Raw genomic sequence first — 21,522 nt, 5'->3', positions numbered from 1 at the left:
AATGTTAGACGCGTTTGGAACTACTTATGGATATTGTTGATGTGGTTGTTGGTATTGTTGTTGGATATTTGGCCGAGTTAAATTCTCGGGGTGTTGAATTTACGGGGGGAAATGCTTGCCCAAATTTTTGTAAATAAAGTGCGAGCTTAAAATGGGATTCAGAGGCGCCTATGACTAATGTTTGGTGTCTAATGACGTGTTGTAGATTTTGAGGAGCCGAGACTTGAGTTTGGATTAGCTTAGGAAGCAATCAAGGTATGTAAAGCTTACCTTTCCTTTCTTTTGGCATGTCCTAGACGCAAGTAAGTTATGATATGTTATGAGCTTCGGAAATTCTATTCGTAAAATCCGAACATGTTTATGATTCATATTTGCTTTGTGATGTTGGCATCCTTAATATGGTCAAGCTATGTTCCGTATGTCCTTGATATGGTTGGATTTGAAATGCTATGTATACGGTTTGTTCCGAAAGGATCTTATGTCTTTTGTATGACTAAATTTCAAAAGTTGCATAAAAGTTTTGTTTTCAAAAGAGTTTCGTTCCCAAATGATTCCGAAACTACGAACGTCCGTAACTTTCACGAACGGAAACCGGATGGCTTTGATATGCTCGTAAATGATCCTATGACGTATAATGACTATGATTTTCATGGGCGGGCCCGACTTGAGTCGACACCCCTCCGTGGGCCCCGCGACTTTTCTTATATACTTCTGACGATTTTTGAAAGGATATGATGTGACTCTTATTCCGATTTCAAGTACGATCAGTTTACTTATCTTTTGAGTTTGTAATAATGATTTGATAACATATGATAACTATAATTTTCGTAGGCGGGCCCGGACTGGGTTGACGCTCGTCCGTGGGTCCCGCGATCTTCTTCGTATAATTCTAATAGCTTTTGAAAGAATTCAATATGACTATTTTTCCGACCCCCCGAGTATGATTATATACTTATCCGTCGAGTCGAAACGAGGATTTTATGCATATGATTTTGATACATGACCATGGTTACTGAAGTTCGGTTTGATATGTTCCCGAGTAATATTCGGAGGAAATTGATTTGACTATTGTCTTGGTTTTGAAATAATAGTTCGCTTTGGTTATTCGGTTGAGTTTGTAATAAAGATTTGTATGCATATGGCTACTTACGATTCTCGCCGTGCGTTCGTTGTTACATCTTTCACCCATCCGGGCCGTTTATCGTGCGCACTATTCTCGGGTGATGATGTGTTTCCGAAGTATAATGTGATACGAAGTATGATGTGGACCGGTACGCCGAGCCCCTCTTGGCCGGGTACCGTGTATATATGTTATGATGTGTGTGACGGAGATGTTCGAGATATAAAACATTCGAGTATGATGTGTTGTGGCGTCCGGATGGAGTGGCGACCACGTTCCGTCCGCCGGGTCCCATTACGGACCGTATGTGATATGATATGATATGATATGATATGATATGATATGATATGATATGATATGATATGATATGATATGATATGATATGATATGATATGATATGATATGATATGAGATGATCTGATGATACGGTATGATATGTGATGTGATATGTGATAATATGACGATATGATTGGATTTACCGAGTCCCTCACTAGAGGGTCACAGTATAATATATTTATGACTATTATATTACATATGGATCGGCCGTACGTTCCTCGCATTATTATGTTATATATAGATCGGGTCGTACGTTCTCTCGGCATTATTATGTTATATATGGATCGGGTCGTACGTTCCTCGCATTATTATACTATTTATGGATCGGGCCGTACGTTCCTCGGCATTCGGTTAATGTCGACTATATGATATGTTTGATTTTACGTATATACGAGACGTAAATGTTTTTCAAAAGAAAACGAAGCATTTTGACATTCTGATTATCCTATTTGTCTTTTGAACCCCTTATGTATGATTTGTATGTCAGATGTAAGTACTTTGGTATTCGTTATTATGCTCACTTTCGTACCCCGACTTCGGTTATGATTTCGTTTTAAGTATTTTCGCTTTGCATACTCGCATATATCCGTACCGACCCTTTTCTTCGGGGTCGCGTTTCATGCCGCGCAGTACCCGCGTACTAGTAGGTGATGTTAGCGAGAGATGTTCCGGCTGGATTGGTGAGCTCCATTTCCCCCTTGAGTCTTTGCCGATGTCGAATGCTTTTGTATGGTATCCGGAGTTAAGTTAGAGACTTTGCGAGACGATTGTCGGTGTGTGATATGTCGGTTTTGTGAGCGGCCGTAAAGTGCCGATGTATTATTATGCATTATGCTAGATTTGTTTTGTAATCGGCTATGTAAACCGATATATCGACACATTATGTTACGGATTCGTTATGACTACGAATTTTATTTGATTTGAAAAAAGACGAAAAGTATGATGTTCTTTGAAAATTTTCCTTCTGTATTTTGACACGTTTTGCGGGCCCAGTATGATTATGTGTATTACGAAAGTCTGCGGGTTCGCTCGGCCCTAGGTAAGGGTCGGGTGCCCATCACACCCTATCGGATTAAGGGTGTGACACCGTGTACCAATGAACCGCAACATCCTACAATCTATAGGATGCTAACTCCACCGATTCGGTGTCCGAAGCATGTATCAACCGAAGTGTCCTCAACATTTCATCGATAAAGTTTTGAGGGTCCTCATCCAGCTTTGATCCAAAGAATTTCGGAGGGTTCAAGCGAATAAAATCATGGGCCGTTGCACTAACAGCCCTATCACCTTGCCCTGTACCTTGCCGCTGGGTCTGGGCGGCAACCAATTGAGTAAGCAAAAGAATGGCCTCTTTTACATCTTGGCACGAAGCATCCGTGGAGGAACTAGAGGAGCCGGAGCCGGGGCCGAAGCCCTCACGCTCCTCGAGATATAGGCACCGAATGGAAGGACCGAGATTGAGCCGCATTCGGGGACTCACTTTCCTCTACAACTGTTGGCGTGCTCTTTTGTTCCGCTTTTTGCCACCGTCTTGCCTTTTGGGCTATTGTAGCCTTTTCTTTACAGCATCTCGAAATACATAACACATGGTTAAGGAAAAAGAAGTCCGCATGTCATAGCTCTATCACACGATCTTATGAAGAAAGAAGGTCATTCATTCCTAAAATGCCCGCAGCCTCTTGTTTATAAGTGTGGTGCGCAACACACCCATAACCAAGACTCTACTAGACACGGCTCATAGACACACCCTAGGACAGAACTGCTCTGATACCACTTTTGTGATGACCCAACCGGAGGGCCGTGACGGGCACCCGGTGCTAACCCACCCGGGCACCTCTTATCATACTTTCACATTTATATCTAGGTGAGCCACATAACTAAATCATACTTTCCATCAATTATTCATACTAATCCCAATGGGCAACAATACATGTATATATCACCATCAATAACAATGCCCATATAAATGTACATAAGCCAACGAGGCTAACAAAATGATATCCAAAATATGGGCCGACAAGGCCAAATACATCTAACCATATACACATGTCTATGAGCCTCTAAGGAGAGTATGTCATATCATATAGGCGGGACGGACCCCGCCGCCCATAAGTATGTATACAAAAGAATAAATACCAAAAGTTGTAGCTCGAATGAAATGGAGCTCCTATGTAGTCCCCGAGTAATAAAGCTATGGATCGAGCTCTGTCTCCCCGGTCACCTGCGGCATGACGCGGCGTCCACAAATAAAAGGACGTCAAAGTATGTACTGAGTATGTAAAGCATGATCAACATCATTATGAAAGCATAATAGACACCAAAAGAAATAGCATAAGATGGGAGGTAGTAGAATCATTGTCATAAACACTTACTTGCTTTTCATAGGGACCTTCCATTTCTAATGCGTGATTGTGTACATACATCCATATCCGTATCCGTATTCGTATCCGTACTCATTTACATTTCGTATCCATATTCACATTCGTATTCATAATTCGTTTACATATTCATATTCATAGCATACCCGACCATGAAGGATCGGTGTTTCACAGACCCGGCTATGGAAAGGCTAGGTGAGTATACATACCTGGCCCTACCAAGGCTCAAGGTTATCCGTACCCAACTACAGTGGTGCGCGCGCAATATATATTCTACCCGGCCATATAAGCTCGGGGTTTCATAATAGTCATACATAGATACATGTACATAAAATCTCATAAGCATCTTTAGCATCATTCTTATCGCCGTTCATTACATCTATCCTTAGAGGATTACTCATCATATAAGGAATTTTAGTACAATCGTAACATATCGATAATCATGAGCTTAGTAGCTTTTAAAGATAGAATCATTTGGAGGACATCATAGGCTCATAGAAGAATAGATATTTAGCCAAGGAACCATGCCTTATGAAAGAAGGGTTAGCCTTACATACCTTTCCATTCAACTATTCTATCACTTGCACGTTCTCCTTCAATGCTCACGTTTCTACCTTCATTAGAGTTTATACTAACATTAGAAAATCGATAGCTTTGCATACTAAACTAAAGCTAGAGAAAATTGGGCAGCATCTCCTTTGTTTATACAACTTCCTCCATATCATACATCAACTCCCAAACATCTATAATAACATTCACAACATCATAACAATAGTCTTCATTCTCCTACATTATCCATATTCCTCAATTCATTTCAAGTCATCCATATTCATGGTCATAGCACACCATTACATTCACTCATGTACAATGTTTATCCCATGTTCTTAATATCATTTATGACATGATTATAATCATAACATTAACATATCAAGCATCATGAATCAACCCAAGCTACTAATCACAAACATCACTATTCCCACATTCATGACCCATTTTCTATTTCCTTCTACAATCCAAGTCTTTCAACCTCTCAATACCTTAAACAACATGGAAATACCATAAAACTTACCTTAGATGGTGTAGGAATGAACCTTGGGTGGAAACACTTCACTTGAGCAAAACCCTAGTTTCACCTTCACTTGAATTCCTTGTCTTGGATGAACTTTAATGGGTTTCTTACACTTGATTCTCTTGGTTTGATGAAGTTGATCACTAATATCTCTTGAATTCTTGTGGGAGAAGTGTGGAGAAATATTCTAGAGAGTTTTAGAGAGAAAGGAAGTGAAGGGGAAATTAAATGAAATAAACTTGGACCCCTTATTAATAATACTCCATCTGCCCCAACCATTTTCTACGGACCAACATACGGTCCGTATAAATTATCTTGAGTCGACCGTGTGTCCGGCCGTAGATTTGGTCCGGTGAGGTGTGCTAATGCGGGCTGATTATACGCCCAAACATATGGCCGATATATTTTATACGGCGAAGTTAGGCGTATAATGCCCGAGCCTTCGAACTCATTCTCGTCGACCCGTTTTATCTCCAATCCTTATGGAACCTTCTTAACACTTGTTTATCACCTCATTAACAATCTAAGGGACGTTATAACTCTTCTCCAAAATGTCATTAAATCATCATTAACTTGTTACTCGTAAATCTTTTCCGATACATATCGTATGCCTTACCTTCTCTTGGCAAACTTTCTCCTCTTACCTCGAATGTCGTTGAAATCTTAATTAGGGTTATCAAACATCATTCCTTACTTATTGCAATACCGCATACTTCGTGCTCTTCGTTAGTCTACTCATTGTGCACAAACAGAAAATTTTTTGAGGTGTAACAAGTATTGTCTGTTTGAAGGTAGGCTATGTCGACCTAAGTTGAGGGTTATCCTTCCAGATTTACAGATTCGGAGTGCTTCGGTCGGGCCGAGTGTGGCACCGGATGCCGACCACGCCTCTCCAAATTTGGGGCGTGACAAAAATACCCTTAACCCTTGGTTACAAACTAGTTATATATATATATATATATATAGGATAAAATAGAAACTTAAATAAGTAGGTGGTGGGTGGTTGTGGGGTGAGGGTGGTGGTAGCGGTGTGGTAAGGTGGGGATGAGTGGTTGTGGGGTGGTGAGGGTAGGTGGTAGTGAGGGTAGTAGGTGGTGGTGGGTGGTAGGGTGTGGGTGGGTGGCGGGGGTTGGGGTTGGTAGGGTGGTAGTGGGTGGTAGGGTGAGGGTAAGGTGGATGGTGGAGGGTAGGGTTGGTGGGGATGGGGTGGTGTGGGGTTGGTAGGGTAGTAGTGGGTGGTAAGATGGGGGTGAGGTGGATGGTGGAGGATGGGGGTGAGGTGGATGGTGTGATGGAGGGTGGATAAGGTGGGGGTATAATGGTAAAATGAAACACGTAACCATGCAAAAATCACCAAATTCATGGTTTCAAAAATTGGACTTTTCATGGTTATATAACCACGGGATTGCAATGGGTTTACAACACCATACAACATAATTTAAAAACAATGAAAAAAAATTGGTTTCACTAAAAACAATACAATAATGAACCACGGGAAAAAACCATCCAAACAGGGTTTTATTTGACTTTCAAAAAATAAAACATGACAAGTATTATAAGACGGAGAGAGTATTAGGAGAAATCAATTATAGAGCAATTATTCATAATTTTTCCATCTCAAAAAGCTAGAAAAATATACTTCATATAAACAAAAATATATAAAACATTTTTCCCAGAAAAAAAAAAAAAAATTGGCCTCTCATTATTGTTTGGCTGTAAGCCAGCAATAGTATTGACCGCCCCTGTTCACTTCTCTTTGTTGGGATTTTCTATTGTCTTTGCTCATATGTAGCTTGTCAATTTTAGAGCTTAGTTGTAACGACCCTTCCGGTCGTTATGAGAAATGTAGGATCACCTCACCAAATAGAATCTTCTCAAGAGTAGAACGAGCTAATAGAAACTCGAAGGTATAAGTCTAAAAACTGAAAACTTGACTTGTTTGTGATCGTTGTTTGGTTTTGGTGAGTCCATCGGGGGGTGACGTAGAGAATTAGAGCTTCGTTGGAAATTTCGAGACCACGGGTGCATTTGTATGGTGTTTTTATATCTATGTGCATGTTTGTTTATGTTTGTGAGGCCTCAGATGAAATGTTGGGTGGTAGAGTTGAAAAACTGTGAAAAATTGCGAGCTACTGCCTCAGTAGTACCGCTGTGGCGGGGGTTGTACCGCTACGGCGGTACCGCTGTAGCGGCAGGCCTCTCGCCGCAAGCGGTCAATCCTGACCGATGTGTCCGTTGTGGCGGGCAATGACCCGCTATGGCGGTGCCGCTATAGTGGGATATGGCTCGCCATAGCAAAGGTTGGACTTCTTTTGGTCCGCTATAGCAGGCACTTGGCTGCTATAGCGAGACCGCCGCAGAGGTGAAATGACCGTTGTAGCCGTCGACAGAAAATAGCAACCCCATTTTAAAGACTTAGTTTCGAATTCTTTATTCACAAAACACCAACACAGTTCCCCACAAGTACCTAGGGCAAAATTCCAAGCTAGGGCAAGAATATTCTTGAGAGGTAAGTCTCAAACATTCCCTTCAATCATTACGTTATCTTCTTCGTGATTATCATCCTTTTTATAGGTTTTCAATGGTGAATTAGTCATAGTAACCCTAGAACTTAATAAACTTTCTAGAATTGATGGGTTATGATTATTATCCTTTAGCTATCATCTAATGGCTTGGGTTAACTCCTCTTAATCAAGAATTGATCCATTAGAGTCATGAACTAGGTGATTTGAGACTTAAGGCTTCATAAAAATGGTAGCTTAACCATGGAAACTGCTTGTAATTGATGTGTTGATTAAATATTGTTATAAACTGATGGTTAGTGGTTTCTAAGGCCATTGTTAGGTTGTTTTTCACCTAGAAGTCATTCACCCATTGGAATGGGGTAAAAGGGAAGGGTATTCTTGAATTATTTTTGTGACTAGAGTATTTGTGACTCATTTAGCATTACAATTTCTATATTTTGAGCGTTTCGAGGCTTTAAGGAAGGGAAAAGTTGTAGCAGAGTGATTCGCGTTGTTCCAGCTCTACGTTTGAGGTAGGTTATGGTCTAATTGAGTTAGACCTTAATTAGTTGATTGTATGTGTTGTAAATTCAATAGGAGAAAGCATGTCTAGTCTTCAAACATGATGTGTGTGTGGTTGATCTCCTATATGCAATTGATTGAGTGATTGTGTAGGCCTCGTGCCACTATTCATGTGTGTTGATTCTATATTTTGGTGTTGTTGTGATGAGAAGTTAATATGATTTTCTCGGTGAAATTGTGATATAAAATGATGGTTTGAGCATTGATAATAAGAGGGCAAGAAATACTATTATGCATAGATGTATGAAAAGGCACAGTTGACCGAAACGAGGATGTGACCTAGATTATGGGCTCGTGGTTCGAGGTTCGTTTCGGAAACGAATGGTACTTGATGTGGACCGCGTTCGAGGTTCTTTTCGGAGCCGAGGTTTTATGCTCGGGTCCGATGAGTATCCGAAACGAATGGTACATGGACACCATGGGTCCCCTGCATGTCATGACTGCTAAGCAATGACATCAGTTAGCATGTGTGTACAGCGAGGTTATGGTTATTGTTGGTAGACTTGTTCCCGTTTATTGTTTCTGTTGATCTGATTCTTAATATCGTTGGGTGAATTGATTCTTGATTATTCTTTTTTGACTTATTGATTGGATTATTGATTTTGTGTTGTTGGCTGACTTGTCTATTTTATTGATTTTATGGTATAAGCTTGATACTAATCTTAGTCGGCCTATGATGCTTACCAGTACATAGTGTTTGTACTGATACTACCTTGCTGCATTCTTTTGAGTGCAGATTGTGATCCAGAGACTGCTACCCGTCCTCATATCTAGCGTGAGGCCATTGCTAACATATTTAGGGTTAGCTTCTACCCATGCTAGGCCACCCAAAGATCTTCTTTATGATGTCTATTTCTATTACGGACACTGTTGGTCATTTGTTTAGACAGTTGTCATTCCTTAGACATGTTTTAGATTATAGTCCTTGTATGGTGACTTTCGGATTTTAGGATTTGTAATAGTTAGGACTTCCGCATTTACTTCATTATTTTGATGGCATGACTTATTTTTGATTTTCTTATGCTTGAATGAGTAATAACTGATTGAATTGGTTAATATAAAAATAAACTTGAGTGAATAGATGACTTATGTGTTGGTTCGCCCACTAGGAGTTAGTGTGGGTGCCAGTCATAGCGGGTTGGGTCGTGACATTAGTGCCATCTGCAGTTGTTAAAAAATTTGAGAAGCATTTATATCCGGGAGTCAAATCTGTGACTCCTTATAAAGGCAAATGCATAACTAATTGTGACAAGTGGTGTCACCTATAAGTTCTTATACTGTCAATCATTACCTATTTAATTAGTATTATATACATATTTATTGTAAGTGCTATTTTGGCGAAGCGGTGTTGGATGACACTGGTTATACAAACCTAAATTCGCTCCTGGGCAGAAATTCCACTTAATGCGCATCGTCTCATATTTCAGAGTTGATTATTTTCTCTTGATCTTAACGCACACGGTTACTTCGCACCTTCCTCTAATTTTAAAAGTATTAATTTCCCCCTACTTCCACACATTCATGTGGTGACAGAAAGTTTGAGTTTCAGCTAGTATCTCCCATTTTCTTCATTTTGTTAGGTTTTCATGGAAATTCGAAGAGATTCTTTTCAAAAAATTCCCGTTGCTTTAGTACATTCACATTGAAATTCAGTGATCAATTGTAACTTGTGGTTCTCCTTTTATTTTAATATACCAACTTCTTAATGGAGTGCTTTATCAGGGTTAAGTTTACAAGCAGAGCTTAAACAGAGCTCACAACAATCCTTTAATGTACTTTATTCTGAAATTTTATGTCACATTTAAGGTTCAACAAATTTTTTATTGAACCCAATCAATACACTTGCTGCAACTTTGATCTTAAACACTTACTACACCACAAATCTCTAATATTGTTCTTAACTTTTCCCTCTCACAAGCAACAAATCTTTTTTATACTTGTTGTTGTCTTTCTGAGGGAAAGAAATAAGAATTATTAATTGCAAGAATAGAAACAAGTACCCTATGACCTAGTCCTTAAAAGTATACTTAGACTTTGATCTCGTCTTTTGAAGCTTGGAAGGTTATAGAATGTTTGAAGTCGTCACCAACATGAATTTTGTGTTCTCCCATAAAAATTCTTCGAATTCCATATTCATCAGCTACGCTAAGGTGTTTGCAGGCATTGATGTTGATCATGACTCTCTGCTGAGCCCCAGCCACGACATGAAATTTCTCAAACGCGACTAGTTGTTTCTCAGGAAATGTAGCACCTGGAGGCGGGGTTGAGAAAATGAGGACTGTGTGTGTTCCATCCAAGTCTCCTATGTTTTTCACATCAATGTGTATGTTTAAGTCAAGTGAATCACAATTGGTATGTATTGTTCTCACTGCTTTCTTTTTCATTGTTGTGCTAATAGTTGTGCTGTTGATCCCTTCAAGATCATACTGAAGGGTTGGCACTGAAAGAGTGACTGGGGCGGATACTAAGCGCTGGTTGAATCTTGTGTAGCTAAGGCCAGCCCCAAATGGGAAAACTGTAGGGCCTTTGTAGAATCTGTAGGTTCTGCCTGGATAGTGTCTTGTTGGATCTGCTCTCATGTCCATGTTTGCCATAGACACTTTAGCTACATAATCTTGTGGATACCATGTCATTGGAAGCTTCCCCCCTGAAATATATTATATATATCAAGTATAGCGAAAGTAAGATAAATACTACTAGTACTAATAATCTTTTTACTAATCGACATCTTCTTTTACTTTATTCTATATGTTGAAATTGACCTTCAAAAAGTCTTATACCACAGATATTGCACTTATCTGCTCTGTTTTTTCATAAGGAGTTTTGAACAGGAATTGGTGGTTAGTACAGTTTTAACTACATCAAGGTTTGGTGTTATTGATTGGACAGTCTTTCCCAATCCAAAAAATAAATATCATCTTTTGGTTTTGAAGATTGAAAAGTTATCTTTAATGGAAACCTATAAAACATGTTTATGTCATACTTTGACATGCAAAAAGAATGAGAGACTTTTCTCTTTTAAATTCTTGTTCTTATTTTCAAAAGATAACTGGATCAATGTCTAAGTAGGTGAGTACTAGTGATATATACCTGGGTTGGCTATTCCAAAGAGAACATCAGCAATAGCAGCTCCACCAGCCTGGCCAGGGTAGCCAGCCCAAACAATAGCGGAAACGCGAGGATCATTTTTGGCAAATGTAACATCGATAGGGCCACCGGACATCAAAACCAACACAACAGGGCCTTTAGAAGCCATAGCTGCTCTAGAAATGAGCTCCTGCTGGCGTCCTGGCAGAAGAAGGCTAACTCGATCCTTAGCTTCTGCTTCGATGGATTGGTCAAGCCCCATCACTAACACAGTGGCGTCAGCATGCCTCGCCGCAATTTCTGCTAGTCCAAAATGTTGGTTCTCTAGACAAGCTACTCCCATGCATCCGTGTTGGTGAACTGTCTTTGCATATCTTGCTATTCCTTGTACCGGAGAAATATAACCACATGGAACACCTATATTCAACCCAAAAGAGGAAAATTAGTAAGAAATGCAACTTTATTTTAATAGAACGAGTAACCAGAAAATTGAGAATGTAATGAATGTGCCAAATTGTATACTAATGCTCAATTCATGGAAGCATGCAAAAAAGTGACATTCTTTCTTTCACAAATTAAAAAGTAAGAGTGCCACATAAATTGGGAATGGAGGGACCAAGCCACAAATTTTTCAAAAATGTCAAAGGAGGGATGATATATCCAAGTCAGTAGCTAATCACATTTTGTACGAAAATCATACATATTCGACTCACTGTTTCACACTTGTAAGACCTTGGTATTATTTTTATGTATGATCAATTCCCCTTTTGTAATTTATTTATAGAAGAAATATTTTTGTACTTTCTTCGTGCCATTTTAAGTGTCTTACTTTCCTTTTTTGTGTGCCCCAAAAGTAGTATCTCATTCTACATTTAGTAAGTTTTTTAATTCCAACATTTTACATGACAAATTTAAGACCACAAGATTTAAAGAACTAAACACATTTTTAATTTAAGACTACGATATTCAAAAGTCTACATTTATTTCATAAATTTCGTGTCCAGTCAAACTAAGACACTTAAATTGGGACGGAGGGAGTAATATATAGAACTTAAACTCTATAATTTAATTTACCAGCATAATTGCCAATCATGGTTGTTGTAGCATCTGAGTTGGGCCCAATAACAGCAACAGTGCGGTGGCGCTGAGGGGAGAGTGGCAGAGCTCGTCCAATATTTTTGAGAAGAACCATACCTTCACGAGCTGCTTGCAAGGCCAACTGTTGATGGGCTGGAGTGCACACATCTCTTGGGCCCAAATTTGCATAAGGCCCATTTGGCCCATCAAACATTCCTAGACGCATTTGGACTGTAATTGTATTGGCTAAAGCATAGTTGATTTCCACTTCTGAAACTTTGCCTGTACGGACTGCCTGCTCTGTGTAGATTGCTAGGAAAGGCCCACAGTCCAAGTCCAACCCTATATATACCACCATCACTAAGTCATATCTTCGAATTCTTAGTAAGCGTTTGGCCATAGAAACCAAATGTTTTTCACTTTATTTGGAATTTTTGAAGTTAGAGTTAGAGATTGAGTTGAGTTTCGTTATACTTTTTGCAAAATGTATTTGGGTGTTTGAATGTACTAAAAGTGAAAACATGATTTTAGGTGTTTTGAAATTTCAAGTTATATTTAAAATTTTCATGGTCAAACACTAAATTTCAAATAAAGTGAAAACATTTTCTGGAAAAAAGTGAATAAGCCAAATGGGTCTTAGATTAAGGGAAACAACAAAAAAGAAAATATTATTGCGAGCAGAGTATAAACAAACCAGCTTTGATAGTGGCAGCTGCAGCATCTTCAGGGAAACGGGTGTAGTGTTGTTGATCGAATAAAACTCCAACAGAATCACAATCTGATACGATGTATCTGTTTTACAAGGCAACAAATTAATATTCAACCAAATTATTCTTACAACACTCTAGTCGTAGTAGGTAGCATCTATAATCAATCAACTATAATATGTCTGATTTTTCCACCATAGTGATTGGCCATGATAACATTAATCTAAATCTTCTTATTCCCTATGATTATTTTGGTATTAATTAATTTTGTTAGAGAACTTTTATCCTGACAGCGCTATGCCGCTATAGGCATCAACTGATGTACTATACAGGCTTCAATATTTGTGCACTTTTCTCCAACGGTTTGAAACGTACTTGTGGTATAATAAACTGATGTAAAGAGCAATTGAATGATGACTCACGGTTAGGGTGTTAAATTAATACATATTTATAATTGGCTCTCTTAAGTGGTCTTATAGTTTGTTGGAAATTATTAAAGGAGAGAGGAAGAGAGAGACCCGTTAAGGTGCCATTGGGCACGAATAGTGTCACGGAGGAGAGTAGGGTCAGCACACGTTGGCTTTCCATTGATCTGATTGTAAGAGCACATTACACTTGCTACATTCCCTTCAACCACACATGCTTTGAATGGCACATTGTACGTGTCCTCTAAGTCCTGCATGCTTACCTACATGTACATTTCAATTTAAAACATTATTTTCCTCTTCTATAATTTGGCGGAGTGTATATGTGAATGTGCAACACTTGAAGAAAAAAGGAAAAAATGCTAGTAACCATAATATGAGAAGAATAGCTAGCTAGCCAAAGGCGGATCTAAGATTTGAAGTATAACAATCTCAGGTTATTATTCTTTCTTTATGTGGCACCGGTGGATTAGGCACAAAATTTAAGAAAGAAAAAAAGATTTTAAAATTTGTAGTTTAAAGCAAATCTTAGATATTTATATAGATATAAATCATTTCATAAGATGTAAAAGGAAAACTTAAAGTTAAGGTGACATTCTATTTAAACGAAGCGAGTATACAATAACTTGGTTCACGGCCTATATATATATATATATATATATATATATATATATATATATATATATATATCCCTCCGTTTTAATTTATATGAACCCATTTGACTGAAAGACGACATTTAAGAAATAGTGAAGACTTTTGAGACGTGTGGTTAAAAATAAGTCTTGAATATTTGTGTAGCTGTAAATTATTTTATAAAGTGAATTTATTTCCAAATTAGAAAAGAGGTCATTCATTTTAGTATAGACTAAAAAAAAAATAGGTACACATAAATTAAAACAGAAGGAGTATAAGATTTATGTAAAAGTAAACCCGTATTACGCCCTGGTGCCACCTCCCTACCTAGCTATACATAAAAGCTCTACTCTTATTAAGATAACGAAAGATTACTTCTTAGCATGTCTTTTCAAAGCTGAAGTTCCGTGCAAGCCAAAATTTTGGTCTCAAATTTCAACCCCATGAAAGGATAAGGAAAAACTAATTAGATGCTCATCGATCAAAGTGGTCCAAACTAGGGGTATTATTTATGGTGTTACCTTAGCATTGAAGTGGTAACGATCAAAGCCATTCCAATCATCAAGATCATAAGCAGTGTAATGTTTGCAGCAAGCAGCCACCTTCAAGCGGCTATTGCCACGGTCACCGCCGCCTTGGAGTCCCTTAACATAGCTGACGGCATATCGTGCAACCAAATGAGGGTCCTCTCCTGGTGTTTCTTGACACCTTCCCCACCTTGGATCTCTTAATATATTCACATTCGGACTCCAAAATGTTAGTCCTGCTGCTCCTCCATTATACATTGCTCTTCCTTCCTCAGAAACCACCTGATATCAAAAAATCATGTTATAATAATAATAATAATAATAATAATAATAATAAAAAAACAACAAAGATTCCATATTAAGCATTATATTAGCGGTCAGGAAGAGCGCGATAAGCATGACCAGTGCACAAACACCACGTTATTAGATTACATCATATTAATATATTGTTCCTCCAAGTTAACTACTTCCTCCGTTTCATTGATATGTCTTAATTTGATTGAACTCAAAGTTAGTGAAGACTTTTGAATATTGTTATTTTAAACTAAGGCAGACTTTTGAATATTGTTATTTTAAACCAAGGATGTGTTTAACGTACCCAAATAATATTTTAATATGTGATCTTTACTTGTCATGTGGTACTAAATGTGGAAAGAAACATTCTTTTAAACTGACTAAAATGGAAAGTAAGGCTCATAAATCGAAATACTCCTATATATGTGCTTTGTAGGTGTTGTAATGTGTCTTAACATTATACCCTACTCCTCACGCGATTTCACCTATTGATACCACTTCTGATAATGTTATGCCCAAAGTACAGATGAACGTTATGATTTCTTTTAGTTTTATCGTTTTGCAGCTATGTGAAGTTTTGTGGAGTTCAACGTACCTTCCAATTTTTTCTTTCAATAATATGGCAACGTAACGTAAGTTTTTATCTCACAAGTGAAGCATCAAGAGTGCCGTTTGCGGAAGAAGTTCTTGTCATGCATATTGTGACTTTGACTTTGATCCTAGAGTCTAGCCCAATTTTTTTGAAATGTTTTTGGTACATCAACTTTGTCCATCATTCACAATTATTTCTCTAATGACTTTTCTTTTAGGCTTCTTTGAAAAATTCATATCGGTTAAATTTTACGTTCCACATGCTAAATTTGTATTTGACTTTCAAAAATCACAACTTTCATGAATTGGGGTAGAGATGACAAGATCACAATCCTATTGTTCAACTTTTTAGCTCCTTAAAAGGACATTGATTACATATATCTTTCTACGGTTTATCATAATACTGAAACTACTGAAAAAAAAAAATCGAAAAAAAAGAAAAGAAAAGTGATCTAATTTAACTAACTGAAAAAACAGCATGATGGGATGTTTGAAAGAAAAAAGAAAAGCAACTAGTGAAAGATAAGACTTTTAAGGAAAAAGTTGTCAATTGGACAAACTTATGGGAACCAAACCTATTAATTAATCACACCTCTTAAGACAAAGTTTACACGCAAACAAGTTGTGACTAGACAAAAACAACAAATTAGTAAGACGGTTGGTAAGCACGAAGTTCTAACTTATGGGACCCAAAACCTATAACAAGTTTTATCCACGTCAAGTTTTGATTCCTAGAGTTCTCTAACTTCAGCCTTTATACTAATTTTGCTGTTAATCCATTTAAAGACTTCCTCAATTTTCATGCAACGACAGAAGACGGTAACATTATTGATTAGATCAACTTGAAGAAAATGGATATCAAAATTAGGAATATATGGACAAAAATACTAGGTTGTCACACATCAAAGAAATTGTTTAGCAATGCAATAATAACTCTCTAAATTAAAGACAGATTATGAGATGTAAAAAGCTGTCAACGAGGACAATAACTTATACTCAAGTCTTTTATTTTAATTGTTTTCTAATAATAGAATAAGTATATAATTGGAGTATCAATTCATTTAAATTCCAGTTGTCCATATTTGCGGCGGTAAAAACTTGGAAATCTACGTCTTCAGGAATAAATATATATCATTAATTAGAAGTAAGACATCATAATATTTTGAGAAATTTTATTTTATGAGTCAAGTAACCAGCACTATTTATGTGAGACTCCATTATTACTTGACAAGTGGACTTATGGCCCCCACTTGCTTACTTTAAGATATAAAACTTAAAAAGGCAACTTAAAAGTCTACATTTTTTCTATTTAAGCTAAGCACCAAAATAAGTCATAAAATAAAGTAAAAATGATAAACGAAATAAACAATCAACTAAACGTTTATCATTACATGATTGCTTTTATTTTCTATCTATTTTGTGTAAGGAGTGATAATTCTGTGTCCTAAATCTATCAACTTAGATTAATATATGGACAATCACATAATTATAAAGTAAGAAAAACTAATGTATACATTAATCAAATAAGCATTAACGTCATTATTATTGTAGAATAATACAATTTAAATTAGAACTAAAGTATGTACACATAAATATTGTAATAGATAAATTTTGAACCAAATAATAATAATAATAATAATAATAATAATAGATAAATTAAATCAAGTATTGATTTTTGGGATACATATTTGCTTCTATTATTATTCAATACTACTGAATTGAATTTAAGTGCCGATCTTTTGTTAACGTTTAGTTGATTGTTTATTTCTTTATCATCTTTATTTATTTTATTATTTATTTTGGTGCTTAGTTTAAATAGAAAAAATGTAGACTTTTAAATTGCCTTTTTAAGTTTTTTATCTTAAAGTAAGCAAGTGGGACCAGTCCACTTGTCAAGTAATAATGGAGCTCACATAAGTAGTGTTGGTTACGTGGCTCATAAAATAAAATTTCTCTAATATTTTCTTCTAATTACTCGGTAAAGTTTCATTCACTTCCGAAGATAAATGGATATTAGAATCCAGCAGTAGCTTACACCTTTAATTCGTATAATTCACTATTTTAGATAATCGAAGACTTGACGCCAAATAGCACAGCACATACATAAGCTTAAAGCCATGTGAACTTGTATATTTGTGTTATTGTGTAGTGTACATATCCAGTAGGATAGATAATAATTCGTAAATTCTTTAAATTTCATTATCCAAAAGCATGAAAGGCATGGGATGTGGTCCACCATGTTTGCATGAACACCTCATGTAGAGAGAAGAAAATGATTTGCAACTCATCAACTTGCATGAGCGACAAGTTTGACGTTTTCTTCTTTTTTGTTATTTCTTAAATGGAAAAGGTGCCAAATATGTCGTTGGTATAGGAAATGTAAAATTAAATGCTACGCCATTTCGTTAATAGTTTGCATTCATTTATCGCAATTTAATTGCCACGGAAATAGACTAATTTATCTTTTCGTCAATAAACATTTAATTCATTTATCTATCGTCCTTATTTCTGAAAATACTTCATCAATGCAATTTTTTCATTAATGCATAGGTATTATAATCTGAGGATATGACACGTGGCTCGATTAAATTAGATTATGGTGTGTGTAGGTGGCTGGTGTATAGCTCATTTTTATTAATTTGGGATTTAAAATTGAAATTTGTTTTAATATTGCAAATTCAACGCTCGTTTAATAAAACCAGGCAATTTTAAATCCAAATTAATTTTAAAAAAACCGAGTCATACACCCGAGCCACCCACAACCAAAATCTAGTTGGAGACTATGTGTCATATCTGGTATTATAAAACTGACGTTAATGAAAAATTGGCATGGATCTATTTTAATAGCGGCGATGGCGTAAATAGTCAATATTGATGAGTGGCATAAATAGTCATTCAATAGTTGATAAGTATAAATGAACAAATCTGTGACATGAAAGCGTAAAAATGATGATTTCAAGCTTTTGATAACATATTTGAGCTTTTTCCGTTTCTTAAACTTGTGCACCAAAAGAAAGAAGGAACAAAGAGTTCGTCATAAAACAATTATTCTCACTTTTTTCCTTGTGAGAACCAATTAAAGGGAAATTGGATTAATTCATATTCTTTGCTTTTTGCTTATATCCATCTATATCTTATGTTATATGTATAAATGACCAGTTTTGTTGACTAATTTTGTTTGTAAGACGAGTTTTGATATATAAATATATATAAAAATTAATTTTTCATGCGATGTTACCTCCTTGGAATATATAGGTACCTTTTTTTCCCTCCTTCCTAACACTTTTCACGATCCCCAAAAGAAAGTACAAACAAATAAATGGGAAAACTCGTTAAATTAGTAAACATCGAAATCATGACAACAGAAACCCCCCCGCCCGGATTTTCCACCCACTTTTCAGTCCAACTTAGTGGAGTTGCTTTTGGGGCTGTATCTTTCTTTTTTTAATGTTGTGACCACACAACAAAACATCCAGGCATGTGTAGGTATGGGAAAAATATTATCCTTTCTCTCTTCTATCATTATTATTATTATTATTTCCCCTCTTCTATGAAAACTGGAATACTTTAAAATAATAGAATATAGATAAAGGACTCTATTTTATAGATAAGAGTAACTATCTCTTGAACGGCCCTTTTAGATTATTCATGAGGGCTAACATATGATAATTGTGGATCCTTTCTCCTCTTTATTGCACCTTCTTTCCGTTTCTTTAATTGCATATTTGGATGATAATACTTATTCTATTTAAAATTTAAATATGGAAAAAAGATGCAATCGGAAAGAGCCCAATATAATCCGATGTAATATCATGTTTTAAAGTATGACGTAAATGCACGCTATTAATATTAGTTGAAAGGAAAAATGTCTATCGACCAATGATCATATGCTAAATGCTAATGCATAAGCGGCTCATATATTCACATGACAGTTGTAAGAGTACAAGACTAACTAACGTTCTGTATTGGACGCTTTCAGTCGGTCACATGCGTACCTAACTGCTGAAAAGTCTGCTATTCATGACAGAAACAAAAGAAAACACTTAGCTCTATTGGTGGTCTGTGACCATTGTCTTGCACCAAAAGAATATTAAAACACACCTAAAATAGACCTACAATACAATATTGCGAAGCTATATATTCCATATATAAAATATACTGGTTTATCTCATTTTAGATGGAGTTTTAATTATCAAACTAGTTAAAAATAAGTTGAAAGGACATTGGTTTAATCATCTAAAATTAACATCTGCTTCAAGACTATAACAATATGAGAATTGAAAAATACTAGTATCTTATCCTATTCATACCTAGAGTTTATTTATCAAGTCATTTTAAAAGGACAGTTCGGTGCACAAAACATTCTACGTTAGCAGGGTTTGGGACGCTGGGAAGCGCCGCACCTCAAGGGGTGCGATGTAAATAGAATACCCTAATGCAAGTCTCAGCAGTACTTCTAGGAGCCGGTCATTTTCACGTAAAGATTTTTTTTCTCCGTAGTGATAGCAACAGGACATCAAATTCTTGTTTGAATTAGTATAGATATACACCATAACACGTGGGCAGACAATTAAAATATAATACTGATTAAAATTACCCGGCCAATTTCTTCCCACAAGGAGGCGTTAAAGGAAGCAGCAGTAGTAATAACTTGAGGAAAGCTAGTAGCGCCAGGGAAAGCACCACCAAACTTAACACCGGGTCCGGTGTTGGAGACACCGTGAAGTGCCTCAGACCACCACTCATAGCCATTAACACCTAGCCTTTCAACCGGTGCAGCATTATTCACCAACAACCTTATCTTCTCTTGCAACGTTAATCGTCCTATTAAGTCCTGAACACGCACATGTATTGGCAACGACGCTTTGCAGAACCGTAGGTTTCTTGTCACCGCGTTAGCGGGGTCGCATGCAAACGGTTGTCGTGCCTCCCCCGAATAAGAAAACGCATGGAGAACAAGGACAAGAATGAGAACAAAATAAGCATATTTTCTTTGACTCATAATTACTTATGTATGATATGTATATCAATGAAAATAATATCAATGCCTAGTAAGAATGTATTATTGGTACTATTGGCTTAACATATTCTGTTTGCCTTGGAGAGATTGAGGAGAATTGGAAGGGTATATATAGAGGAGATTGCGTTTAATATGGTGCCAATGGCGTATGAATATGAAAACGAAAGATGGTACAGTTGGAGGTAGTGGACGGGTAATCTTTGAGCTCTCTTATCCATGGATGTGTAAAGTTTGCGATAACTGATAAGTATAACACGCATTTGGCAGTTAACCAAGATTTTTGTTTATCAAAATTGTCGAATTCTTAAAAGTAATAATAAAGAGAAACAGATTTAAGTTGTATGTACTTACCGTGTCACTTAACAATATATGATACCAAATGTATTTATTACTGTGTAAAGTTTGCGATAACTGATAAGTATAACACGCATTTGGCAGTTAACCAAGATTTTTGTTTATCAAAATTGTCGAATTCTTAAAAGTAATAATAAAGAGAAACAGATTTAAGTTATATGTACTTACCGTGTCACTTAACAATATATGATACTAAATGTATTTATTACTTACTCTCTCCCAATTTATGTGAAGTGGTATCAAGTGTGTGACGAGCCGGTTTGGCCAAGTGTTTTTTTAAGTTAGAAACACTTTTTTTTTTTTTTTTAAGGTATTTGGCCAACAAACAAAAAAAAAAAAACTGCTTTTGAGGAGCAGCACAAGAAGTTTTTCTGGGGTTGGGAAGAAGCTAAAACTTTCTGCTTCTTGAAAAAAGCAGAAGTAGAAAATTATTTTTCCAAGACAAAAATATCTCTACCATAAATACATATTTACCAAGTATATCCCTCATTAATTCATTAATTTCTAATTATACATGTTTAGGTATTGCAACTCATTTTGATTCTTAATGAGATCTCAATACATTTAAATGTTTCAAATAAAATTATAGTTACTTAATTATTCTTTTTACAATTATCAAGTTGTATTTATTTGACTTTTATACTGTAGATATAATTCATTTCTTGTCAAAAAAAGACGTTTATTTTTCTTTTGATCTTCAAGAAGAATTATTACTCTTTTTGTACTTAAAGAATGACAATGTCAATTTGCTATGATTTATTACTCTTTTTGTACTTAAGAATGACAACGTCAATTTGCTATGATTTACCCATGTATTA

The 21,522-nt window shown here is 36.4% G+C and overlaps 1 protein-coding gene across 1 annotated transcript; it reads right to left on the bottom strand.

Annotated features, from left to right (window-relative positions):
• Positions 1–9,743: 9,743 nt before the first annotated feature.
• LOC132061857 (beta-D-xylosidase 1-like) lies at positions 9,744–20,481 on the bottom strand. The gene is made up of 7 exons (XM_059454534.1): positions 19,928–20,481; positions 14,440–14,727; positions 13,379–13,548; positions 12,848–12,945; positions 12,151–12,495; positions 11,080–11,493; positions 9,744–10,636 (listed from the first exon to the last, which is right to left on the bottom strand). The coding sequence occupies exons 1-7, from the start codon at positions 20,330–20,332 to the stop codon at positions 10,017–10,019; spliced, it is 2,340 nt and encodes a 779-aa protein (XP_059310517.1). The 5' UTR covers positions 20,333–20,481; the 3' UTR covers positions 9,744–10,016.
• Between the last annotated feature and the right edge of the window lie 1,041 nt (positions 20,482–21,522).

Source organism: Lycium ferocissimum, chromosome 7 (genome assembly GCF_029784015.1).
Source record: "Lycium ferocissimum isolate CSIRO_LF1 chromosome 7, AGI_CSIRO_Lferr_CH_V1, whole genome shotgun sequence".
Classification (NCBI taxonomy): Eukaryota; Viridiplantae; Streptophyta; class Magnoliopsida; order Solanales; family Solanaceae; genus Lycium; species Lycium ferocissimum.
This window is presented reverse-complemented; position numbering and strand designations above follow the sequence as displayed.

Bases quoted from the DNA above. Each gene is read 5' to 3' on its own strand.
- LOC132061857 (XM_059454534.1), bottom strand. From the start codon at position 20,332: ATGAGTCAAAGAAAATATGCTTATTTTGTTCTCATTCTTGTCCTTGTT. The intron at 14,728-19,927 runs GTAATTTTAATC...TTTTGATATCAG, and splicing joins TGTGGGAAGAAATTGGCCGG to GTGGTTTCTGAGGAAGGAAG. The intron at 11,494-12,150 runs GTAAATTAAATT...GGTTGAATATAG, and splicing joins CATGATTGGCAATTATGCTG to GTGTTCCATGTGGTTATATT.